The sequence below is a fragment of the Anguilla rostrata genome, chromosome 4 (assembly GCF_018555375.3).
Source record: "Anguilla rostrata isolate EN2019 chromosome 4, ASM1855537v3, whole genome shotgun sequence".
Classification (NCBI taxonomy): domain Eukaryota; kingdom Metazoa; phylum Chordata; class Actinopteri; order Anguilliformes; family Anguillidae; genus Anguilla; species Anguilla rostrata.
In genome coordinates, this window is record NC_057936.1 from 23,976,135 (window position 1) to 24,003,795 (window position 27,661).

Here is a 27,661-nt window from a genome sequence, read left to right on the forward strand (position 1 = left end):
TCAAGACACGTCTCTCAACTGTGAGTCAGCCCCAGTCGTCGTGGCTCCGGAAGTTCAGCTGACTCTACGTCAATCATGCAAAATGGTTCCCTGGGAGGGAACCAAATCTAACGCTAAGCCCTGAAGACTTCATGAAGTGCAGACTTCGGTAATGCATTTACCACTTGTCCGCCAAAGTGGTCCGCGAGTGCAGAACATGGGTTGCGTGATGTTGCCATTGCACCGTGCTATCCATCCCTACTGAGAGGAATGCAGTTTGCGACCCCTTATTAGCCTGCATAGATCCGGCACAACTTCCCTACTTAAGAATAGCCTACTTGTGTGAACTGCATCTAGATGTAATTATAATTCATGTGATTTTGGTTCCAGTATTTTCATTACAGTCATGAAGAAAGTCTTCGATATGAGAACCTGTCATGACCACTTCTATTTGAAGTGTGTGTAAATATTGTAACCTTGTCACAGAAACTGCTAGATCGCTCAGTTGAAATAAGCTTTAGAAGTAAAATAAGTAACACTGTTAAGTAAAGTAAATAAGCTTCTCAACCAAACATGGCATTCTGCAAACACTGATTATTTCTGTGCATTACATTTAAATGAATAAATACCGGCGATTGTGAGTAAATGAACATTATTATTATTATTATAAAAGCACTGCCCCTTGGAGAACGATTGTGACGTAGGCCTACGTTGTTACGTTAATGATTGACACTGGGTGGGCAGGGAAATCTAAACACTTGTGTTTGAGTTCATCTGAAGCTGAATCTCTATAGCCTATTGTTTATTCCAGATTTCTGGATATCGATCCCTGACAAACGAATACATCTAACCGAAGAAAAAAATATATAATGTCGGTAGGTAGATTTGATCCATTTTATGCGTAGTTATCTCATTATATGACATGTTGTGAAATTAAACAGGTAATTTGCTTGTTGGTTATTTAAATTCAAAGCTTATCATAATGCAAATTTTTATGAGTTTACGTTTACTTTTACGTTTTATTTTACGTTTACGTTTAATATTACTTAGTTTAGTAATAAGTAATAACCCTATGGTAAGATGTTTGATAATTAGCCTACGAAAGGAAAGCTGTGCAATGGCTTTAAAGTTTACAGTTCATGTTTTAAAAGTGCTTTTGTGCTTCTCTACAGAAAACAAAAAGGAATAGGTTGTGAAGTCTATATCGTTATTTCAAACATGTCACTTTAATTAAAACTTCACTTCGTCATCACCCACCATTTAGCAGCCTACATTAGGCTACAAGTCCGGGCATGTCTATAATATACATCTGACGGTATTTCACGAGTGTCAGTTCAGCCAAGGCAATGCGCAAGTACGTAGAGAGGCTGGAGGCGGTAATTGAAGCTTAGGCTGACGTATATTTACAATGCTAGAGGTCCGTGGTGCTGCGTTTGGTGTGATCAGAACTGATGCCCACGAACAAGGAAGTGGTGCTACGTTTTGTGCCAAGATCTTGCAACTCTTCGGCAATCACCAGGTTTAACCAGCAGGGGGCATCCAAGACACGCATTTCAGTCGGTATGGAGCCGAGGTCTCGATCTCCAGTCCTGGAGTGCTGCAGTCGTTAGAGACCACATTCCTTGTTTCTCAGGCCTGAATTATCTACTGATTGAAAGGAAACCACAAAAAATATGCAGACACTCTCACCCTCCTGGCTTGGAGATTGAGGCCCTGATGTTGAGGGTTAGATGTAGACCATTCCTGGCCAAATTCCAGAGACGATGTCTCACCTGAATCAATGAATCATTTTCTCTTTTGGTTACAGCATGCCAAGGACCTGATGTACCCTGCCTTTGAGGCAGAATGTCGGAGACACAAGAAGAAGAGACTTGTGCAAAGTCCCAACTCTTACTTCATGGATGTCAAATGCCCAGGTGAGCAAAGATGAACAAAAGAATTAGAGAAGTGTCAGAAAAATGACATTTCATGCAGCGCACACCTGAGAGTGGTGTGGTCAAGGAGGCTCCGTTTGACCTGCTTACACCTTTAGGGTAAGTGCATGGGTGTGCACCCATTACCACGCCATTCTAACTACACCACTACCCCGTTCCGTATTTGTGTCAGGCTGCTACAGGATCACCACGGTGTTCAGCCATGCCCAGGGGGTGGTGCCGTGTGGTGGCTGCTCCTTCGTCCTGTGTCAGCCTAGAGGTGGGAAGTGTCGTCTCACTGAAGGTAAGAGACAAAGAGTGCAAACCCAGAATCACCTGTCTGAAGGCCCTTGTTTGGGGCCCCCATTTTTTATGGTCATAACAACGCAATGAAAGGAATGATGCCCTATGACAGCTGTATGCTAAACTATAATACCAGTGGATTAGCTTTATTTTAAAAATATTTATTTTTGCCATTTATCCACTTTCTTTTCAAAGTCCATCATCATCTGCTTTGCAGATGTTTTTCAAATATAATAAACAAACCACAGCTGCCTGCTTTACTCCAGTGTTATTAAGATCTGTCTTAGCAAGTTGTTTGTTTTTCCATCGAGGCCCACCTGTCTATAGACTGCAGTTTTGTTGACAGTGGAATTGATGTCTTGATGCTGTTCCAAAAGGGCGTTGCATTGGTCAGTCTTTTTGCTACTACAGTAACGGTGAAATTATTTAAATCCTCTTTTCCTTTTCATTACCAGGCTGCTCTTTTAGAAGAAAGCCTCGCTGATCTTTTTGTTAGAAGGAAGCTGAAGATGAGTCTCTACCCAATCTTCCAGTCTCTATCCCCAGTGCATGACCAGCAGGCAGGTGGGAGTCACATGGCCATGTTTAGTCAAAGACAACAGAGAAAAGAACATCAGGTGTAAAGAATGGGTTGCCTGGTAGATAATACCTAGGTTACTTATGGCCCTTGGATCCATAATTGTGCAAGGATTCGCTTAATGGGGCCAAGCTGTCTTGTGCACAAAGATGCAATATGGCCTGTTGTCCTCACTCCAATGTGATTTTAAGCAATTTTTCTAAATGCTGTATGTATTGTTCTTACTGTGGACAGCAGCATTTCTTGTGGAAGTAACCTTGATGGCTGAGGTACTCCAGTTTATCTAATCTATGTATGCATTCGCAACTTCTGTGATTAAAGACTCATTAACCTCCCGGGGTCCCTTATTGAAATTATTGGCTCTCTGATTTGGATATATTTGGTATATATTGGCGGAGACACACATGCGTGCATGCACCCACACACTCACACACATTTAATTTGTGCATTTTGCATAATGAACAGATTTTATTATTTACATAAATGAGCATGCAAGCATAATTAACTACAAGTGTATTGTTTCTGTGTTTTTGCTTCAGTATGTTGAAATAATAACAAACATGATTTATCCACTAGGGGTCATAGAAGGAACAAACCAAACTTTTTACTGCTACATGGTAGTGCTAGAAAATAACATGATTATATGTACATAATTGTACTGGTTCCTATACAAATGCAAATTTCACTCTAAAATATGAGGATAGAAAAATCAGTGACTAGATTGTTTCTACAGTTCTGTCGGCTGATTTCCTACAGGTTCAGGTCATGTCCATATGCTGACATCTTCAATTTTGGAAATGTAAGAAAGTATATACTTCCCTCTATGTAACTAGTGGGTGGAGAATCGTTGCCAAAGTGGATTTCCACAGAAATGAGGAATTGATGGTCTTCATTAGAGTCCCCTGTAGTTGGTGTGCTGTTCTCTTACTGCATGCTGTAATTACACCATTCCTATTTCCCTGGGGTCCTGGAGTGGTATAGATTACACTGGCACGCCTTGATGCTGCATTCCAGTGACAAACACTGATGTCTAGATAAAGGTCTAGACCTCCAAAGTTTACTCAAACTATAGGCCCTAAAATCTCATCTGTAAAGAGGAAACACACATAGTATGCCCATCTGTATGTACGTATACATGTATGTGAATATATATGTGTACTCAAAAGGCAGATGGAATTCCATTTTTGTACATTTACCTTTGCTTAATAGTGTCCAAATGTCAGAAAGTGTTCATATATTGCATCTGGAGTATTTCATGTAGACAACATCTTCCCTTTTGGAAGTTAAAAAGATCACCTCAGTTGTATGTACCAGAATACTAAGATTTTTTTTTGTAAAAATTTATTAGATTGAAAGCTGGGAAAGTGAAAAAGTTTAATACAGGATTCAGTGAGACAAACGAGAGGCACTTGTTCCATGGCCCAATAAAGAGAAGCATTCTCACCTGAATATTAAAAACAAAAAAGAAAAACCACAATTGTAGATGAAGTTTTTGTCCTGGTCTAACAGTCCAGACTGCATACTTTGGTTCTGAGTTCTCCAGCAGAACAGTGGTAAAATTCTGAAGGAGTAAATGTGCTTTAATTCTGGACGATCTACCATCTACTATATACAACTGGTATCCATTATTCACTAGATTGTGATTCCAGTGCTGTATTTTTGGTTCCGTATATATTTTCCCCTACATAAAACACCAGGAATGTTTCATTTAGACCATTGACATTGAAATGCAGAGTTGCCCTCATGACCAGTGAGTGGGATTGACAGACACCTTAGAGAGAAAGTGATGGGCAGACCTCTCACATCTACAAAACTAAAATGTGTGGAGCATAAATTATTTTATTTTTGGTCCCGAAGAGGTGTATGTAACATAAAAAACCTATTTCAATATTTCAATAACGTCCTTCTTTGGTCCCATTGGTTGAACATGTTTCCAAGCTGAAGAGCCCCCTAATTAAACCTTGCAACCAGCCGCTTGAAGTGTTTCTGCTTCCCAAGAGCTGTCCCCCACTCTCAACATGAGTGCTAAACTCATCCCCAGTCTCTGTATGTGCTGCTTTGTAAACGCTAGGGTAACTCAATGCTGTAAACATCTGTTAGGAGGACCTGGGTGTGTGGGGGTGGAATGTACTCTACATTTCAGTGGAGACACAATAGAGAGAAAGCTGTGACTTTGGAAAAGAAGCATTGCAAATACAGACATAGAGTGAATCCCCTCTTTTTCCTGGGAATAAGACGTTACAGACTGAAATGTGGAATGAAACTGAATATCCATGGAATGTTGCTAGAACTTTCTTCTGCTCCCTCTTCATTTTTTTTTTTTTTAACTTTTATAAGCTGTTCAGCTCCTGCAGTGTCTGGTCCAGGACTTGATGCATTCCCAAGTTTTCCTCTTTGGCACTTGACAGTTTTTCTGGAAAACAAATTCAGTAAGTAATCTTTGAAACACAGAAAAATACCAAAAACCACATGACCAGCTTAAGAAATAGTGGTGGCAATGTCTGGTAATTTCCTATATAGCTCAAAAGCTTTTGTGTGACAGCTAATGTCTTAGATAACAGTCTACACTATCGCAAATGGAGTTTTTATGTATCTATCATCTGCTTTACATAACAGCTCTGTCCAAGCTAAAGGCTAAAACTTCTATGCAAAACCTTGCCAACCACTGGTTAAGTACAAGGCCAAAGTGGTTTGAACAGCTCAAAAGTATGTGGTGACACCGAATGTGAATGTCGTTTGAATTCCTGCTGTCTTATGGATTTGTGAAGCATATTCTTTGCATTTGCACCATCATCTAATATAAACAATGCATTAGATTCAGCTGATATCAGCTGACCAAGTACAAAGGGCATTTGAGTGTGCTGTGGCATGCATGTCAAATACTGCAGCAGTGGGCATATACCACGGACAAACTGTTCCTTCACATAAATAAAACACCATGTAGTGTGTTTGTCCAATGCATATGGAAAGTACAGATATAAGGTAATTATGTGGAATACTGAGTTTTCATAAACTTCACCTTTTCAAATACATTTACTTATACAAGCTATTGTCTCAGTTTGGCTTGTAAAGTTTTTGACCTTGGGTTACACAGCAGTAAAGAAAAGCAGTAATAGATTTCTGAATGTTGAATTTGAAAGCAAGAAGGAAATCAGAGGAAAATAAAAGTTCATAGGCCAGAAAGCACTTTATTAAAGCTTTCATTTACAGGCTTTCTCACAAGGTGGGTAGACAGTGAGAAGGCACAGAGAGCAGGAGAGAGGCCAGTGTTTCAAAATGGCAGGAAACACGGAAGGTTCAGCAGTGAGGAAATGCAGAAGGAATTCAGGTGCTCTCAACAAAAGCTGAAAGGGCAAAGGTCATCTACAAGGAGGTCATGTCATTGAGGGCGTGGTCCAGCTCCTCACTGATAGCCTTGTACTTCAGCTTCTGAGCATAGAGTTCATCTGAAGGTCAATGGCCAGCAGGTAGAGAGATGCAGCAGTTTCAGTAGCATGATCAGAGGCAGCAATAGCAGAGGCAAGGAAATGAAAGAGAAATGGTGATTAAGGGAAAGAAAAGAGAAGAAATGGCACAGGTCAGTAGAAGAAAGAGAAGGTTTGTTAAAAAATACACATTTAATAATAACGGAGGAACTCAATTCAAGTGGTCTCTTGCTAATAGAAACTGGAACATAGGTTGTATACTCGGTGCATAGCTCCACAATATTATTTTGTTACTAGTCACAGTGGTAGTCAACCCATAGCCAAAACAATTAGTATTGGTTTATAATAAAGTAATATCTTTTAGGTCACCTATATTTGGAATATTTGTGAAAAAACAATATTCATATCGAAGCATCGAGAATCGCTGTACTAATAAGCATAAATATTTTTTCGGTGCTTTTTGTCTGCTATAATAAATTTGTTGGCTCTTGAACTGAATCAAATCTTTTCCTCCTGGAACTATTTTGCTAGTTTCTTGCAAAAACATCCACAGTGTCATAAATAGAATGATCATTTAAAAAGATAAGTGTTCCAGACAGTGGAAACATCACACCACTTGATCAACTCTATCAGTTTAAATGTCAGTAATGAGTAATTAGAGCCAGTTTGCATACTCTCAAGGGTTTGAAAACAAAATAAAAAGTAGCCTCAACACAGCCTTGTAACCTGCAGATGTACATCCACAAAAGCCCTGCATCATCGCAATTACCCAAAGCTAATCTATCTACATTTATGAGGAAGATACAAAAAGTAACAGTGAAGATTTTATTGCAGAGTTTGAGTTTCTCCAAAAAAATCTCTCACTAATGCAAATAATTCATTTAGAGTAAAAGCTGTGATTTCCCAAATTATCTTGTGTCTTCTTTTCTTAGCCTTTGTGTACCCATACCTGCACCCATTGAGACTGAAATCTCTTTTACAATAGATATCTGGTCTACAGCATTTTGTACATTGGCAACAGAGTAAAAGACATATTTGACATTTAAGAAATTCCCCTAAGCCAGGGCTTCCAAAATGTTTTTAATCAGGCCTTATCCCTTTGATAATAGGACATTTTTTATTCCCCCATCCCTCAACAACTTTAGATGTTGTTCCCTTTTTGGTTTCTAATGGTACTTTTCTTCCCCCTTCAACCCTGACTGCACCCCAACTTTGGGAACCACTGTCCTAGGCCAATGCCACAGGCTGAAACCATGTCACTTGTCTCCACGGGAAAAACACTGCTCATACCTTCCAGGTCATCAATGGACTTTTCCAGTTTGGCCACTGTCCTCTCAGCAAATTCTGCACGAGTCTCAGCCTGGGGCGAGACATAGAAGGAGGCAGGGTCAGCACAGGGGGTGGGCACTCTATCTCAGCCAAGAGGCCTCATCATGAAGCACGTTCTCACAGCAATGCTCTGGACACTGAGCATAGAACCTTACCTCCTTCAGTTTGTCAGTGAGCACCTTGATTTCCTCCTCATACTTGTCCTCTTTTTCTGAGTACTGAAAAATAACAGGAAAGTGGTTTTTGTAACCTAAGAGCAACCCACACGCGCATACACACAGTAGTAGAAAATGTTGTTTCTACTGTTACGCAGGAAGCTGTGGACTCCATGGTAAACATTGCCCTGTTGTTGAATAGTTATCTTTTTCCACATGACCTGGTGAAATGACTGTGATGTTGACATGAGTGTAGGGGAGTGATAAGAGTTTACAACATGAACAGCTGCCTTATATGTAATTGATTCAAGTACAATACCTACCAAACAGATAAAAGTGGATTGTGAATCACAAGAAAGCAGACTGACAGAGAGCCAGTTCTGTGTAATTACAGAGGGTCTTGAGCATGTGTACATTCAAACATGAATCAGAAGAAAATGAAAGGAGTTTTGACTACCTTCTCAGACTGAGCTTCTAGAGACTTGAGGTTGTTGGTGACATTTTTCAACTCCTCTTCCAAATCACTGCATTTGCTGTAAAGATAGGCAGAGACCAACAGACAGCATTGAGATTTTTCGACCAATCACTCCATGCACACTGGCCCCTGCTTATGCCCTCCCATTAGACCAGCTGTTCAACTTAAAACTGACAGTAATCTGGGAACTGGACTGCGGTACAGCACACATCTGTTACGGCTCAAATGAGTTGACTAAGTCCTTAAGAGGAGCCATTTCCTGCTGTCCAACTTCCTGACTCTCTTTAAAAAGGGGAGAGAGAAAAACAGACTGTGGTTTAGAAGACCAGATGCAATTGTTAGTCACAATATGCATTTAAAGCTTCAAAAGATATTCGAACTCCAGTTCAGCATAACATCATGTTGAGTGCACACACCCTGTGCGACAGCCTTCCAGCAGAGTTCTGCTGCTGATGTGGCTTTATCTTGGACTCTAGTACTGTCCAGCTTGACAACATTTGTAGTTTTAAAGCTTAGAATTATATGCCCCTGTCTACAGATGGTATAGATCTGATAAGTCAAGGTTTTGAAGCCTACAATTACAACATGTTTATTTAAGCAGTCCGCATCAATGTGGATTGCAGTCATGCTACAAAACAGCTTGTGCTCCTATGGATAAATGCAGAATTAACTAAGTTCCAAGCAAGTCAGTTATCATGCAAATTCACAATATCCCAGCCAGGGGCATCACAGTGGGGGAATAGTGGAACTGACAACCCCAGGCTCCAAGGCGTGGGTGGGGGGGGGGGGGGGGGGGGTGCTCAAAAGAACTAAAAAGATGGTTTTGGTCTACAGTTTTAAGTGGGCCCATAGAGACTGCACCTACACAGGGCTCAGAATTTTGTGCTACACCCCTGGTCCCAACACTGCGTCAGCATGCAGTGATAGGAGAATGTGCAATGCTTACAGCTCTGACACTTCTGCTCTCTCCTCAGCTCTCTCCAGCTCCCCCTCCAGGATAACCAGTTTACGCGCCACCTGTGACAGGCCAAGAAAAGGTTGAGTAGGAAAGAGGGTTTCAGAACCATGACACAGACACATTTTTAAATCTGCAGGGAGCTGACTCCACACTGACCTCCTCATATTTGCGGTCTGCCTCCTCGGCAATGTGCTTGGCCTCTTTCAGCTGCATCTCCTGGATCTCCATCTTCTCCTCATCCTTCATCGCCCGGTTCTCAATCACCTTCATGCCCCTGTCGGAAAACACAAAGCGAACCGTTGAGGACATGCAAGAAGCAAAAATTTAGGTCAGCCAACCAATGGCAGGCAAGCATACAATCCCAGAATTTGCTCCCTTTGCTTGAGCCACCTTTACTGACCTCTCGCTCTCATCAGCTGCCTTCTCGGCCTCCTCCAGCTTCTGCAGCGCCGTGGCCAGCCTCTCCTGGGCCCGGTCCAACTCTTCCTCTACCAGCTGGATCCTACGGTTCAGAGCTGCCACATCCCCCTCAGCCTGGGAGGAAGAGGAAGTCAGAGGTCACCACGGGGATCAGGACATGCTTACAGCAGCGTGACCTCTAGGCTAAAGATCATGTGAAGAGGATTGCCTTTCTGGACAGCAGCAATCCTGCACGGAAGCAAATGGATCATTCATGCCCATGTATCAGCCAGTATGCAGAAATTAACCTGAAAAGGGTGAGGTCTGGTTATTCCCTATATATTCATTTGATGGGATAGAAGGTGGAGTTTGGTATCACATTATTAGGGTACCAGCAGTTGTTCCAATGACTGACTAGAAAAAACTCACGAAGGAAAGTCACCAATACGCCTATACCTAATACCACAACACCATAAACAACAACAAGTAAGCTTTTCAATGTGATGAAATTTGATTGAAAGGAACACTTAATAAACAAAGAAACAGAATTTCCCCATCCGGTCAGCAAGACATCCTGGGTGAAACTGAATACGCTGGACAGCATAGGGGTCTCTTACAACAATAAACAATGAAGTGAAAAAAACAAACACTTGTTCCCTTCCTGAACACATCTACCTCACAGGCAGTTTAACTGAGAGAATGGACACAATACAAGCCTAACAATATCGAGTTGAGCAAGTCCATGCCACAAGACCAGCAAGAGAGCCTTAAGCCAAGCTGCACACTTAGTGATTACTCCACTCTGATAATTATAAGCAACGCTGTAAAAAAAAAAGACCAGGGAATCACACATTAACATCTGTTACACTACCTGTGTCATGTGCCAAGTTCTACAGAAAGTCGCCAAAGGCAGAACTCTTGAGACAGAGCTGAATGTGAGGCATGCAAAACCAGGCCTCAGAGAAGATGGAGGCTTAAGGAGCACAGGGGAAAACTGTAATTAGGGAAATCCACAAAGAGCTCCCTTCCATTCGCTCATGGGCTGAATATTCGGTCTACGGGCTGGTCAGTTTCTCTGTGGAAACTCTTGGCTCTGTAAAGGCATTACTTCCTGAACGGTGGCACATGCGCCATTACTTGAGCTCTCCACATTTCAAGGCCGACTTAATGCAGTGTAACGTGTGCACGGGGGGGCGGGGGTGAAGCAGGACCTAAGCAGGAAGGTCTCAGCTAAATGCCACACTGTGGATGAGCACACAGAAAGGGGTGCTAAAATGCAACATGTGCGCAGTATTAATGTCAGATTGTCTTTGTTACATACACCCTCTGAAGCAAAGCATTGCAAACCCATTAAAGCTGCTATGAAAGGCGACGGAATTTCCCCACATAATGCAGATGCAGAGTCACTAACAGGAAACCATGACTGATGTAAAAATACACTGGTGGACTGTCAATCCCCGATCCATAACCACATTTTTTTACCAAGATAGTTACAGTAGCAAGGGGCGGTGAAACCAAAATTCCACTGAGAAGCTATTTCTCAGTTTTTGGCAGATACATATTACTTCTAAATGAACAGCTACCATATTTTCACAGAAAAAAAAATTCCTAAATGACTAACAGTCAAAAAAAGAGAATATTTTTCCATAGGCAATTAACTGATGTAAAGTCTCAGTATGCAAATGTCCACAGACATTTATATGGATATAACCCCAGGATAGCATCAGTTCACATTGCCTGTACATTTATTTTGCACTGAGAGGGGGAATACAACAGAGAATGGGTGAGTTTCAGCAATCTGAGAAAAAGTTTAAAATGGCATTCATCTACCAACTTCCTGTCAGACACCTGGCAACAGTGATAGCGTTGCAGTCTCTCTTTCTGTCTTCCTGTTTCAGTGTGAGCATAAATAAGCCTAAACTGCCATCTGCCATCACTTAGGCTTGGCCCGGAAAAATAACAGCTAGGTTTTAATATATACAAACCTTTTCAGCTAAACACCCACTATTTAAGTACTGCTGTATAAATCTCAGGACTTACGACAAGCACAAATACTTTTTTATGCAAAGAGATACAAATCTCTCACAAACTGTGACACAAACATCTGTGATACATTTCAGAATAATCATAAAGACTACAGACGTCCTGAAATGAACTTTTACACATGACACAAAATGTTGAAGGAAAATATTAAAACAGGAAATCAACCCACATTGCATCCTTTCTTTCCCCTTCCCCACTGTGTCACTCCATTCAAAGGGGAAGAAAAAGCCTTCACTGGCCACGCCCCCTTACTTACTCACTGCATTCTACGGCTGCCAGGGCTGTATGCCTTATATGGTAAAACACACTCCAGAGAAGGTCTGTGGTAGAATGTCAGGAAGATGTAAGAGTAATCACAGAAAAATCTAAATGAAACCATCTGTACGAAAGGGAATCAGGATAAGACAGATACCAACGACAGGGACAGCCTGGCAGTCCCTACTTATCTGTCATGCCCACATGACACAAAATTGTCCCTAAATACAGAAGAACAACTATTGAGCAAATAATAATAATAATACAATTAAGTCAAATTAAAATAAATATAGGAAATGTCTAACTTAACTGCAAATATAAAGCTACTTAAAATAATCTAACAAAATGTGCTGAATTAATTCTAGAGATGATAAAATGATAAGTGCCACAAAGTTCATTATATTATACTAAAGTTTAAAATGTATGGTTCACAAACAGTTCAGCCAGAAACTGTATGCCATAAAACAGTGATTATTATATTAATAAAAAGATACTTCCTCTGCACAAGCAATGAAAACAAAGTGACCTTGCTGCTCTCTGTGGCCTTTAATTAAACTGACTTTTAAAAAAAAACAGTCAGAGGTAGCTAGTGTATGCCAAAAGCCATCTGTAATGGAGGTCACTGGACATACTTGGCAGCCCATGACACAATAACTCTGCACACTGCTAGTTCTTCAGGAAGACCCCTCTCAGCCCTGTGGTACAACATCCACAACGAAGCCTCTTCAAAGTGTTTCATGTTCATTTGCAGCTGGGAGGCTGTGAATGCTGCTTTGTCCTCCCTTGAGTACACAATAGTATCACACTCAGAGTATATCAGCTTTCTTGCTATTGGTTGTCACGTGCTACATATAGCTGTGATACCTTATCAACACTTTTTCTCCTTTATCTCAGTTATTTAAATTCACAGCTAAAGAAAGTAGGGGTATAAAATGTCTAACTCCAATGCCTTTGCTAGCCTTGAGTAAGAGAGTAAAAGCAAAATTGATTGAGTGAGATGAGGAATCTAATTATCCTACCCATGTCTGCATAGTGGTTTAATCACAACCAAAAGGCTCACATTTATATGCATATATTCCATCAGGTGCATTATGAATTGTGCCCATTCTCTTACAATCCCATCTGCATTGCAGGCAAAGTGGCTCTCAGATTCAGCCCAGTTAGGGAGAGATATGAAAAGGGGCCCTATAAATTTCAGTCACATGTTCCATTTCCCACAGTCCTGCACACAGTACCAATGCAAATGAGATTGAGACTACAGGATAATGAATTAATTCACATTCATTTTCACTAAGTGCTACCATATTTGCAGCTCTAGTCAGTGCTAGCCAGCTGTGTGGTTTCAGCCTGAAAAAGCCAGGAATCCAAACTTAGCAAAAAACAAGAAAACATAAAGGCAGGGTCAGAGCACTTGTTTATTTCAGAACTTTCCTTCCTAAAAAGCTCAAGTGAAGACAAGCAAGGCTCATTCAGCTCTTCACCAGAAACCAGGACCACAGCCCTATGAACAGCAGAGGGTTCATGCCAAATCAGGTTAAAATAGCACTTATAAATCTAACATCTTAGCTCATACATCGCAATGCTTCCCAGATATATAACTGCATTCAAGCTTGCAAAAGTCATCACCACTGTTAATGCAAGGGAATCTTCAGAGTTAAAATCCCTTGACTCCAGACTGTAGCATGGTTCTTAATGTTTCTAAAGGACCGACAAGTGGTGTGTGGGATTCCATATAAGTTTACTGTAAGCTAAATATGGAAAGTGGCCCTGTTCCCACACTGCCGGTCCCAGTGAAATATGAAGTGAAAGAAGGACGAGTAGCCTTCAGAAGCACAGTATATGTGCATCTGTGTTCTTATGGGCTACACTGTGAGAATAAACCGGTCCTACTGACCTTCTGCCCTACTGGACATTAAGAAGAGGAAGACGTCTTGACTTAGTTAAACATTTCTTCCGGTGAAGAAAAGTGAAGCATGTTATGCCTCTGGAATTTATCGACTGGCTTTTATATTTCCCAGAAAACTCAGCCCTAATAATTTTATTGTCACATCTTGGCCGATGTATTTGAAAATGCTTGCCGTGCTTTTTCCCCATAAGTATCCGTTGATAAATGCTCATTGCTAGGCCAACTCACAAAGAAAACTGACCTATTACATGGCAGAATCTAACAGCTCCACCAGAGCTTCAGGCCTTTCAGTCATGCTTTGAAATCAGTTTTATGAATATCAACGTTTCTCAGACGTTTCAGTGTAGTAATGGAGATATACTCTGACTTAACAGTTCAGCAAATCTTAGGCTGTAAATAAATAGCATGTAGCATTAGCCAAGCACTTGACTCACAGTTTCCAATTAAAACAAAACACTGAAATATTAGTAGCTGCAAACCCCTCCTATATATTGCAGAACCACACAGGACAGGGAAGGATGTAGCCTAGCCCAGTAAAGTGAATGGATCCAGGTTTTGAAAGGTTCTGCTTATCTGACCAGTCATCTGGGCTTTAGGAGAGGACAGGAAGCACAATAGTAAAACAGGCAGTCAGCGTCCTGGGGCAGTTCCTGAGAGGCAGAGTCCAGGAAGAGGCTAAGCTGGTGGAACATTTAGTGTGGCCACCACTCCCTCTATAGGAAGGCCTTGTAGAGTTACAAATGGGGAGGGATAATCATCTGAAGAACAGAGTGCCAGCATCTCTAAAGCAGTGGGTGCCAAACAACAACAAAAAACCGCAACAAATTCAACACATTTCTGGTTAAGACAAAGGCCATGGTGAGAACTTACGTCATAACATCCAGACCATTTCTTTATTCAGGAGAGGTTTGAAACAGACTTAAAAAGTGCATATAAATTACAAGGATTAACTCTGAGTAATGAGGACCACTTCAGAAATAATCAGGTACATACAACATTAACAGTCTTTTCAAAGAGCCTATAATGATGAAGGCTAGAATAAACTATTCACACAAACATTAAAAAAGGATCTACCAAAAAGCACTTAAGATGGGGAGTGATACAAAGTGTTTCTATTCTGCAGATTAGTCAAAAATATAATGTGGCAAGACATCATATAAAGCTAGAATGCCACATTACACACTAACCTATAACCCCCTAGACCCTTTCAAAGTATAATAAACCATTTTCATGTATACAACTGATTACAAGTACAACATTAATGACTTGTGGTAAAGATGAGCTTCAATGTTCAAGAGTGTGCAATTAAAGAAAGGGACCAATCTAACATGAGTACACGGTCTAAGCAGTGATAGGACCCTGTTTAGAAAGGGCAGCAGTTTGCTTCCCAGTGGAGTGGCAATATGTCATCCTGTCTGTGCTCATCTGTGAACATCAGGTTTGATACATTAGGTTTGATACTCATCAATGCATGTCTCAGACTGCCACCTCACCTCACCTGGGGGTCAGGTCAGGACCTAAACAGAAAGATCTCACAAGGAAACCCTGCTTATGCCTTCAATGTCTAATTGAGTACAGTATGATCAATTGTGTAACTGATTAAATTATGATTCGAGGATCACTTCTGGACAGATTACAGTTTAAAAAACAGGGTTCTTGGGGGAAATGCACTAGTGTTGGCCCTCTTTCTGCAATCTTTACATTACATCACCACACCACTTATGGAAACAGCACAACACACCATAAACCTCATCCAAATCCTGAATCACATTTTTCAAATATGAGGTCCCTGTCCTTCCTATTAATCTGTTATACTACTTAAGAAAAGAGTCCTCCCAAACACACTTCACTGTCAAGGCAGTGAATGCATAATTCCATGATTTCTTTCCAAGGGAAACATATACATACCAGAACCCCTGGAAGTCTCTCACAATTATTATAAAATGTCCAACAGACTAACCAGGTAGAGGAAATGCTGAATACCTATTAAACTATTCAAAAAAAACATATCATTTTATTTTGAGGACTATTTAGATCTTGAAAATTCAATGTACATGACCAGTGAAGTGCCAGATATGGCTACCACAGCAATATTACATAATCAAAACTGAGTCGGTAGGCTACTGGATTTGTCTTTAAAACAAGTAATACGATTCTTGTTATTATAAGGATTGGAATTAACTTAACTGCCAATAACAGATTTCAACGTCAAACAGTGCTCTGAAGTTAAAGTTACTCATAGATTAAATAAGTTACTATAACATAACCTGCAATAAGTTATGCATTATGTTGAAACACTGAAAGGAATGTAATGTAACATAAATTCACTATACTTCAGAAGAATTCAAACTGAAAACAAAACAGACAAATCTACCATTGTAGAAGGTAACTAAGTAACAGTCACGGCAAACAAAGCTTATTGAAAACAACGGTCGTACTTTTGTTTCAGTACCAGTTTCAAACCCCCATAGAGTAAACATTAAGGGAATAACGACATAAGTTTAAACATAAGTGCCTCTGATGTCGAAAATAAACGGTCCCTGGCACACGACAATTAGAACCGCTAAGTACGAGGCACGCGCTAGGACCTTCAGGGATTCGGTTCATTTTCACTTTTTATAGAGACCAACGCCTTGCATTATACTCATACTCTGTACCCTGTACCGGATGATCAATGAATGTGCGTGGCAATTTTTTTAAAAATTCAACATTTTAACTATCCACGTTTACACAACACAAAACCTATTCAACGAAACGAAGAAAACAGAAAGGCACATGAAGCAATCGAGTGAGCAGGAAGAGTAAATATTTTTCTCACTTTCTCTCGAAGTTCCCGTTCACTGTCCAACTCTCTCTGTAAAATCTGGGCTCGGTCCTCTGCTTCGTCGGCTTGTTGCTGTAAAGTCTGGATTTTTCGTTTAACTGCGTCCAAAGAATTCAGACCTGCCATCATCATATAGGATAGAACTGATCTAAAATATAGCCTAAACTTTGTTGAAAACAAAAATAAACTCTGCCAAAACGGTTTTAATACAAATCAATGTATAAAAGTGTAAATATATTTAAATAGTATCAACAAATTGTAAGAAAAATTAATATAAAAAATCTTTGGTGCAAAAATATTTCTCTTAATCGGCTCTCAAGTGCAAAAGAAAGTTTGATTTAGACCAAAAAAAGTAGCTAGTTATTTCCCAAATGGAAATTCTGCCTCAGTTCAGTACAAAGAGCTTTATGAAAGTACAAAACGGCTACTTTCACAGTGTCATTTAATCCTTGGAATGCAATATTAACGCGTTAGAGAGGCGAAGCGTTCTAGTTAGGAAAGGGGAGATAGAAAGGCAGGATTGTTCAAGAAAGTTAAGGCTAAATCCTCCAATCCTGAAGAGAAGTGCGCTTCAGATGAGGTCACGGTTTCAGTAGGAGGCGGGGCGTGCCTGGATGATGCTTTTCCGAGGAGAGTGTGTGAATGTTCTCGTTTACCGCTGCAGTCAAGAGGATCTTCGTTTTCACATTTTAGCAAATAAGAGAAAAGAGATGCATACTATTACTACTATGTCCTACGTTGTATTTATCAAGTTTATTTGGTTGTCCATTGTACTGGTACATGTCATTCCAATATTTCCGATCGTTTGTGTATTGACAGTAGACTAGTTATCAAACTGGGATATGTGATGAAATGCGCAAGCCTGGACCATTCAATACTGCAGCCAAGTGCCCAGGGCATTCATACACATCCCCCAATAGGATCTGAGTGTGGTTTTTTATCCTTGGTCACAGTACTTACCCTGAATGTACAGCATATTTGTATGTACGAATGAGTCTGTATAACTGTACAAAAAAGTTACCATCAATAATAGGAACGAATTAATAAATGAATATGTGCATCAATTATAACAATCCAGAAAATCCAAACTAAATGTAGCTATTGAGTGTTGTTTCCTTGTGTGCTTGAATGTGACAATTGACTATTGTCCTTGCATCACGCTGTAACTGTCACACAGCAGTTACAGGATCCAAGGAACTCAAGCTGCTCTACAAATGTTAGGAATGTCACGTGATTTCTGTTGTATGCTGGCTTCACTTGAAATCTTTGGGCAGCGGCATGCTCTCACATGGTTTTGATTTCTCACAATAATTTGTATAATGGATCTCTTGTAAAAGGTTCAGAGTCAATGGCTTTCAAGGACCACTCAAAATGTATAAATGAATAGGTGCTATATATGTATCTTTTCAGCAATTTGTGTTTAAAAAATTGATATACTATTCATGCAGTTAGAAATTTCCTTAATTCTTTCATTCATTGTTCAGAGTCGGGGTGTATATAGTTTCCAGCTTCCCATCTTAACAAACTGTCATTTGACAAAATACACAATTGTGAACTGCAAATGGCTGATGTATTCAATCTTTGACAGAAACTATGTATGTTCTAATTACAGGAGGAAAAACTTCAGTTTCCCCTCTAGACTGTTATGCAGCCATGACTGAGTGGGATTTGTTTAAGTGCTGTACTTTCAGGGGAATAAATATAGTAGTGCAGAATTATGCCCATTGCTCTGTTCGGTTGGGGGAGAGAAAATTCAGCTGGTTGCCATTTAAGGCCTCTGTTATTTTGTCTGATGGAAATGCGGGATACTGCTCAGAAGAATATGGCTCTGCGATTTACCCACCGGAAAGCACCGAGCATTGATTTCATTAGACACAGGAGTGTGGGGCTTGCTGTTTGCTCTAGCAACATTCCTGGAATTCCTGAGCTGCTGCACAGCGAGTGGAGCCTGGTCTCCCCACGGTTGTGTGGGCTTATCAGTAACACGGCTGCAAACGCAGCGTTTCGTCACACAACTCACTCCCTCAATGCAAACTTTATCACGTCCCCTGTATCCTATCCTCCCCTCTGTCGAATGGCATGGTGAATAGAGCTGTACCACGTTGTTCATTGACATCCTAATGAATGGTATTTAGCCCTTGCAGTCCAGTGACTATTTCCAAGGGAAGGCAAGTCTCCAGAAGGCTCCACTGACAGCCCTGAAGCCCAGTAATCCTTTTCCTTCCTTGTGTGGGACACAACTGTAGATTTCCCAGGGAAATCCGAAAACTCAGACAATACGTTTGATCCTCCTGTGTTCTCATTTCCATGCAGAAACTCAAAGTGACAATTTTACCCAGCATTAAAGCACCCATGGAGGTACTTTTTCAACAAAGCAAGTCTCCATCTTACAAGTTATATAATATTGTACTGCCACTGGATTAACTAAAGAGAAACTGGTGTGCTGCATTCTATCAAGTGTATCTTATTTTTACGTTTATTTATTAGGTGTTCCTCGTGACTAATGTTTTGCTATCTGTATGCCACCATAGATGTTTATTTATTAAGTCTAACTGTAACTGTTGCACAAGAGATAATGGACCCAAGGTGCTTATGTGTTAGGAATTTACTCTAATTTTGTATTGATATTTTTCCAATTTAGAATGACTTAGTTCTATTCTTAAAGGGATAGTCGCGCTAAACACTAGTGTACCTAACAAAATTTATGTCCAAAAAGTGAACTATCCCTTTAAGCCAGTTTCATTGCTTCAACCTCCTCCTTCTCTGTCAATTATAGAGAGAACAGACCTCACTTCTTTGAAACACATGCTGTTGTTGGCTGCAACTTCTTTTACTGTGACTTCCGTCAGTTGAGCTGGTTCAGTGCTTTTGTCAGACCAGCACACTGGCAGAGTGCAAGTGCCTGATTGGCCAGAGGGGGTAGCTACCCACCAATCAAATTCCTCCCTCCCTGGGTGATACTGCAGTCGATTATGTGCTGCTCCACAGAGCTGCTGGTATTAATATGTTATGGATTCAGTAGCAGCACCCACGAATGACTTGGCTATTATTTACAAAGCTGATATGATGTGTTTTAGCCTATTAGCAACATTTTATTTGTTGCATTTTTGTTTTCTAGCTCAAGGTTAAATTTATGTCCTTACAAAAGTATGAAATAGTATGGAGTGGAAAGATTCTTACTCTATTAACAAAGTTGACATGCAGTTTATATTGCTGCTTAAATGAAGGCACCACCTCTCTTGAGAAGTGGACTGACGTGGAATTGTCTGTTTTCCTCAGCTCATCATTCATGACTAAATGGACAGGGATACGAAGCACCTTCACCAGACTCCTCATGAATAAATGGACAGGGATATGAAGCACCTTCACCGGACTCCTCATGACTAAATGGACAGGGATACGAAGCACCTTCACCGGACTCCTCATGACTAAATGGACAGGGATACGAAACACCTTCACCAGACTCCTCATGACTAAATGGATAGGGATACGAAGCACCTTCACCAGACTCCTCATGAATAAATGGACAGGGATACGAAGCACCTTCACCGGACTCCTTGTGACTGAATGGACAGGGATACGAAACACCTTCACCAGACTCCTCATGACTAAATGGACAGGGATACGAAACACCTTCACCAGACTCCTCATGGCTAAATGGATAGGGATATGAAGCACCTTCACCGGACTCCTCATGGCTAAATGGACAGGGATACAAACACCTTCACCGGACTCCTATGACTAAATGACAGGGATACAAACACCTTCACCGACTCCTCATGACTAAATGGACAGGGATATGAAGCACCTCACCGGACTCCTCATGGCTAAATGGACAGGGATACAGAACACCTTCACCGGACTCCTCATGCTAAATGGACAGGGATACTGAACACCTTCACCAGACTCCTCATGACTAAATGACAGGGATATGAAGCACCTTCACCGACTCCTCATGCTAAATGGACGGGATACAAAACACTTCGGCTCTATGACTAATGGCAGGGATACAAAACACCTTCACCGGACTCCTCATGACTAAATGGACAGGGATACGAAACACCTTCACCAGACTCCTCATGGCTAAATGGATAGGGATATGAAGCACCTTCACCGGACTCCTCATGGCTAAATGGACAGGGATACAAAACACCTTCACCGGACTCCTAATGACTAAATGGACAGGGATACAAAACACCTTCACCGGACTCCTCATGCTAAATGGATAGGGATATGAAGCACCTTCACCGGACTCCTCATGGCTAAATGGACAGGGATACAAGCACCTTCACCGGACTCCTAATGACTAAATGGACAGGGATACAAAACACCTTCACCGGACTCCTCATGACTAAATGGACAGGGATATGAAGCACCCTCACCGGACTCCTCATGGCTAAATGGACAGGGATACGAAGCACCTTCACCGGACTCCTCATGGCTAAATGGACAGGGATATGAAGCACCTTCACCAGACTCCTCATGACTAAATTGACAGGGATATGAAGCACCTTCACCAGACTCCTCATGACTAAATGGACAGGGATACAAAACACCTTCACCGGACTCCTCATGACTAAATGGACAGGGATACAAAACACCTTCACCGGACTCCTCATGACTAAATGGACAGGGATACGAAACACCTTCACCGGACTCCTCATGGCTAAATGGACAGGGATATGAAGCACCTTCACCGGACTCCTCATGACTAAATGGACAGGGATACGAAACACCTTCACCGGACTCCTCATGACTAAATGGACAGGGATACGAAACACCTTCACCGACTCCTCATGACTAAATGGACAGGGATAGAAGCACCTTCACCAGACTCCTCATGCTAATGACGGATAAAGCCTCACAGACCATGCTAAGGCAGGATACAAACACCTTCACCGACTCCTCATGACTAATGACAGGATACAACACCTTCACCAGGACTCCTCATGACTAAATGACAGGGATACAAAACACCTTCACCGACTCCTCATGACTAAATGGACAGGGATACAAAACACCTTCACCGGACTCCTCATGACTAAATGACAGGATACAAACACCTTCACCGACTCCTCATGACTAAATGGACAGGGATACAAAACACCTTCACCGGACTCCTCATGACTAAATGGACAGGGATACGAAACACCTTCACCGGACTCCTCATGGCTAAATGGACAGGGATATGAAGCACCTTCACCAGACTCCTCATGACTAAATGGACAGAGATATGAAACACCTTCACCGGACTCCTCATGGCTAAATGGACAGGGATATGAAGCACCTTCACCAGACTCCTCATGACTAAATGGACAGGGATATGAAGCACCTTCACCAGACTCCTCAAGACTAAAGCTGTGTTTCGGGTGGAATGGCCCTTCTTGAAAAAGTGAAAAACTAAATCGTGAATAAGTGATCTAACAGATGTTAAAATCTCAGACAGTATGCATGTCATATGTACGGAAGAGGATTAGGGCCACGTACAATTTCTTTTTGAGTTCTGACTTTAAAGTCAGAATTCTGAGAATAAAGTCAGAATTCTGAGAATAAAGTCAGAATTCTGAGTTCTGACTTTATTCTCAGAATTCTGACTTTAATCTCAGAATTCTGACTTTAAAGTCAGAACTCAGAATTCTGACTTTATTCTCAGAATTCTGACTTTATTCTCAGAATTCTGACTTTAATCTCAGAATTCTGACTTTAAAGTCAGAACTCAAAAAGAAATTTTCACATGTGACCCTAATCCTCTTCCGTACATATATGAGCCTGAGACATAGAAATGCTGACAGAATATGGACTCAAAGATCCATTTGGTTATATCTGACCTTCCCCACCACTTTAGCTTCAGTGCTTTTTTAGATTAATTTAAACTGTTATGAACTTATAAATAGAGCATGTGGTGGAGAGGGCTAGTTTATTGTTCGAGTGATATGTATCTAAGGGGGATGGGGAGACTGGGCCAAATGGTATAGTTTGTCATGGAGTGCATGTGGGCAGACTGCGTAGATGCAATTCTGGCTTCAATACTCACATCTGTGGCCTTCTTCTCTGACAGTTCCAGTTTCTCTTGGGCATCCTTCAAGGCTTCGGAGTATTTGTCCAGCTCATCCTCGGTGCCTTTGAGTTTCTTCTGCAATCCAATCAGCTCTTCTTCCAGCTAGAAAATGTGTCAAAAAGGTGCATTAGAACTGGACTAGAAATCAGTCTGCCCTACATTGACTCCAAATATGTCCCATTACATCATAATGATCTTACCTCATACTGCTTAATTATTAATTTCAGAGTGTTCCAATAATATTCAGTTATTCAGTAACTGTCAGTTGTCAATTGACTATACAGCACTGGCCCACACACACATCTGTGCACATAAAGTTAATGGTTGGCTTTATTATCTTCCAAAAATTCCTACTGCTGAGTTAGAGAACCATAATTCTCACAGCATAGTATTAAGATAGCATTGTTATATAATAGAATAATATCCTTTGGCTTTTCAAGGTCTAGAACAGTCATTGGAAGGACACAACTTCTCTCAATATCAGTACAAAGAGAAAAATGATTTCTTATGTTTCATTTCTAGACATCACACACACATTCCAATACTTTTATTTGTTCATTGCCTGAGACAAACATCCATTCAAAAAGCATTGGATGAGATGAATGAAATAAATAAGTGTACTTATCGAAAACACGCTTCTTACTACAATAAGAAAACACTGATCACAACATATTCATTTTGTTCGGCTTTATTTGCACACCCTGTTCTTTAAATTCAATTCCATGAGAAAACCACATGATAGAGAACCATCCATTATATGCCTGTTCATTTAAGTTGTGGTTTTGTGCTGGACATGGCATGATAAAGTTGACTGCTGAGCTCCTGATGTAAAATAGAGAGGGAGCTCAGCACCCCCACTGTGCAATTTCCATGTGAACAGCACTTCTGAAGCAACGCATCTTTCAGCATCAGTTTCCAATTACCGGATGGCTTCATCTAGAGCTTCTGAGTCAGGCAAATCCTGGAGAGCTGGCAACAGTTCTTCACCATTCTGGCAAGGATCTGGCACTGTCTGTATTTTAAAAAATTGCCTCAGCCATTTTGAACTGGTTTGGGGACGGTTTCATTTATAGTAAAAGCCTTAAGCTCTGAACTCTGGGGAGATTTGAAGTTGCAGATCCAGCAAAGGTGGAAGTGGTGACTACATGGTCTGGTCTCCCTCGGGCCACAGGTCCGGAGTGTTTGATTCTCAATTTATTTTTAGTTAGGACTAACAAGCCTTCTGGTATGTGGCTGACTTGCCACCCACAAATCAACAGATGATAAGTATCATTAACTAAAGTATGGCTCCATCTGTTTAACTCCCTGGAGTGGTTCTGATAGTCCTCCTGGATTCTGACAGACTATGTGCTGTTGTCTAAAAATACAGTTGGTGTTTGCAGAGCACTGGTGACGGCTGCTACCTCCTTTTCCCCGGCACTGGAAACTCTTGTCAGGCAGTGTGATAACAGCCCTCATGGCTGTCTGTGCTTCAGAGCCAGTGCCAGTATTCAATATATCAATTCAATTTGGGTCCATTTTATTTATATAGCACTTTTTGTCAAGACTCTGTCACAAATACACTATAGAGAAAAACAGGAAATGTAAAAAGTGGGATTGACCAAGTTTGAACAATGAAAAAAAATTTTTTTTTTAAAGATTCCCCACTGGGAAGAAAGACTACTTGATGAGTGCTGGAAAAAAGCACTCTGCTGGGAAGAAATTTTGGATGGAAGCCAGCTATAGAGAGGCAGCCCATCCTTTGCTGGCCAGCCTGGTATCAGTAATTAGCCTAAATGGCAATAGTGAGGTAATGTGTAATCTATGGGAATAAATAATCATAGCGGTCAGACTGATTATAGCCTCAGGTATTACACTAGCCAGTAAAATCAGAGCAAAGAAGTGTCTATTAATATGCAGGTCAGAATAGCAAGACGATTCATCTCAGCCTCCAGGGTAGGGTTTTATCGCAGGCTTGAAACAGGGGAGGGTCGGAAATGCATTCCAGGAGCATTTCAACCACAGCGTGATCAAGCACAGGCTCACACATCAATCTTCACGCCAATCCCAGAGCGGGTCCTACAGTCTACGTTCATCCTCTCCGCACCTGTGACACACAACTTAATGTCCAACGTCCTTAGGGCCGGTTCGTCCCCCACAAAAATTCCTACATTCCAGCCCCGTGCAAACATTTCTATAGAGAGTATGTATATTTGTACAATGTGCAATGCCTCTGGGTGAGGCACCAAAGTGCATATGTGCATGGCAGCCAGCATAGATTTACAAAATGAGCCTTTACTGGCCAGTGAGTAGCTGCATTACTCAACATGGGTATGTAAAGTGGTTCAGGCAGCACAGACTGGGAAATGCAGAAAGTAGACAGATGCTGCCACAGTGTAGTCGGGAATATCTGTGTATTCCTGGCGTCCTGTTTTCAGGCTGGTCCCTAAGTGCTTCTTTCCCAAGGACCCTTGGCTGTCAGATGGAAGGCAATCCGATCACAGCGGTTCAAGATCAGCGTCTTTTTCCACTCCTTGGATAAGGTCCTCCCTGAACTTGAAACTTGTGAGTTTAACCCACGGCAACAATTTCTCGCTTTGCTTTTCCCTCCGGCAGCACCGCAAGCTTGTGTTACTGCAGTCAGTGCGCTTTCTCTCTCCTGACAGATGTCTCAACTTGTGAAGGGTGCTATTCACTGGCAGAATCAACTGAGTGGGACCCAGTGACCTGAAGAGTCAGTGGAGTCTTTTCACTCTGCCTGTTTCAAACTTCCTCTGTTTAACTATGCTCCTTGAGGTTTTGATACATTGAACAAGCACGTACAAGGGTCACGCTAACTGTGAGCGCGTGAATCACACTGAAATAAAGTAGTTCAGTCACCCAGATTGTGTTGAGAGGAAGAAATACTGCAAGATGTTTGAATTTGTCTTCAATTTAATTTTTTTCTCTCTCATAACTACGTAATGACTGTGAGTGCATGTATTGTCTGTTTACATAAAAACGGAAGAAATATGAAAAAGAGCAGCAGTTCTTGTGATTCATTCAAACACCACATGAAAAAAACAAGACATTATGACATCATCTGATTACTAGCAAGATTTAAATGTCTGCTCGTAATGCAAAAATACATAGCTACAGTTTTTGTTAATAATTGTTGAGTTACATTGTGTTCACACTGAGAAACAATAATTGAGGTGGGAGGTTCCTCTCTACAGAGAGCTATTGAACAGGTGTAACAACCGAGTTTAGGAAACCTGTTCTAATGGGGAAGATCCCATTTGTGACACCTCTTCATTTCAGGTAGGGCTAATGGAAATACAGGAGATGTAAGCAAAGGTAATTTGCAGAATCTGTGGAATTCAAACCTTAAAATATCAAAATTTTCTCATTATCAGGAGAAAAATAATTAATGAAAAAAACAACAAAAGCAATCTTTTTCACAGCTTTTTACAGATGTCCAATTAGAGTGACATGCTATGGCATCTCATCGCAGGTCTTTTACAGCAATGCGACTTTGAACTTTGCCATGGACCATGAGGTGCCCGTAAGACTGGTGTGTGCCATGTCATAACCTAAGAATGTTTTATGTGCAGTTTATGCCCTTTCCTTCCTCTACTCACCTGTTTGCATTTGTCCTCGGCTGCCTTCTTGTCTGTTTCGGCCTGCTCTGCGCGGTCAATGGCATTCTCCTTGTCCAACTTCAGCATCTGCATCTTCTTCTTGATGGCCTCCATTGTGGCTGTTTGTGTTGGGTGTTTTGTGACGCAAAGAAACTGGTAGAGTAAATAAAAATGGACAACTAAGTATAGTTCAAAAAAATAAAAGGCAGTCTTCTCGGGTCTAAGATTGAGGTCTAAAATGCGAATCAGCAGAGCCTGCTCTTTTTAAATCAGGGACCCTGAGTCTGTAGACAGAGGGAGAGAGGCAGACAGGCAGTGAAAGACAGAGAGTGAGAGAGAGAGAGTTAGAGAGGAGAGAGCAAGTAGCGCAAAGCGGTTCAGACTCAGACCAAGGGCTGCCCTCAATGATTTAAGCTCCTACAAAACCTGACTGGAGGTTTTGGAGACAGTCCTGGTCCCTGGTGAACCACCCCCCCCTCCCCCTCACGACACACACTCTCTACATCATCCCCACCACTCAGAGTGCCCCCCCCCCCCCAAATCTAAACCACTCAAAGCCTTTCTAAGGAATGACTTGGACTGTAGTCTCTCATAGCTCCCAGCCAATCTCCTTATTTGGATTCCTGTGTTTTATTTAAAAAAAAAAATAAAAAAAACATTGGAGGAGAGAGAAAGGTCCTGTTTCCACATTTAGCCCCAACACCAAGGATAAGATACTGGACATTCAGATTGAAACACATGTCTGTTCAACTGTAAACTGGAGTATTGAACAAGAAGCGTTAATGCTGGGGGAATGATTAAACTTAAGTGGCTGTATGAAAAAGGAGGGATGTTGCTGGAGTAGACACATAAGTCACAAGTCCCAGGTCTAGGAGAGGCCTCCAGATTGCTCCTGGTCCAACGTTTTCAGCCAGATCCACCAGGCAGACATTATGGGTTTTATTCACACCTTTCCCCTTCACCAACGCCACAAAATGAACACCAGTAACAAGGTTTTGGAGGAACTGAGCTGCTATTCTTACTCTGCTTTGAAACTGGATCGTTAAAAAAAGGAAAAACCCACACAGAAAACGAAGGCTGCCAAGAAAATGGGAAGAAAATATGCTAGCAATTCTTTCTTATTATTTACATCAAGACTTAATAATACTGTCACATCATCTCTTCCTGAATCAGAAAAGTGCATGCAGCTGCTCTTACTCTTTATTTTTTATTCAGAACTTTTCCTCATGACTCTCTTTGTGTATCATGCTCTGTGTTTAACAAAATTAATTTGTCTGTGAATTCTGTCTGTTTGCATGAGGTCAGATGGTACATAAGTTAATGTTCTTAAGGGCAGACAGTCTGTGGTCATTGTCGTTATTGCTGCAGGAAACTCTTAAAAGTGCCAAACTCTCTGTACTGTACAGTTGTGGGGCATGCCCCGCCAAGTCGTAACTTGGCAGATGGCATACCTGCCATCCCAA

At 41.2% G+C, this 27,661-nt stretch overlaps 2 protein-coding genes across 6 annotated transcripts; one reads left to right on the top strand and one right to left on the bottom strand.

Annotated features, from left to right (window-relative positions):
• The first annotated feature begins 8 nt into the window (after positions 1-8).
• On the top strand, positions 9-3,107 carry LOC135252946 (small ribosomal subunit protein eS27-like). Of its 2 annotated transcripts, none has more exons than XM_064331624.1 (4): positions 9-148; positions 1,787-1,895; positions 2,086-2,196; positions 2,651-3,107. In XM_064331624.1, the coding sequence occupies exons 2-4, from the start codon at positions 1,802-1,804 to the stop codon at positions 2,677-2,679; spliced, it is 234 nt and encodes a 77-aa protein (XP_064187694.1). In that variant the 5' UTR covers positions 9-148; positions 1,787-1,801; the 3' UTR covers positions 2,680-3,107. The 2 variants fall into 2 exon arrangements, with proteins under 2 accessions (XP_064187694.1, XP_064187693.1); XM_064331623.1 differs by lacking the exon at positions 9-148 and adding an exon at positions 694-854.
• Positions 3,108-4,132: 1,025 nt separating this feature from the next.
• Positions 4,133-26,632, bottom strand: tpm4a (tropomyosin 4a). 4 transcript variants are annotated; one of them, XM_064331615.1, is made up of 9 exons: positions 26,199-26,632; positions 22,576-22,701; positions 9,515-9,648; positions 9,271-9,388; positions 9,103-9,173; positions 8,139-8,214; positions 7,682-7,744; positions 7,488-7,557; positions 4,133-5,185 (listed from the first exon to the last, which is right to left on the bottom strand). In XM_064331615.1, exons 1-9 carry the CDS (start codon positions 26,310-26,312, stop codon positions 5,103-5,105), a joined length of 855 nt encoding a protein of 284 aa, XP_064187685.1. In that variant the 5' UTR covers positions 26,313-26,632; the 3' UTR covers positions 4,133-5,102. The 4 variants fall into 4 exon arrangements, with proteins under 4 accessions (XP_064187685.1, XP_064187687.1, XP_064187684.1 ...); XM_064331614.1 differs by lacking the exon at positions 4,133-5,185 and adding an exon at positions 5,941-6,218; XM_064331617.1 differs by lacking the exons at positions 22,576-22,701; positions 26,199-26,632 and adding an exon at positions 16,536-17,077.
• Between the last annotated feature and the right edge of the window lie 1,029 nt (positions 26,633-27,661).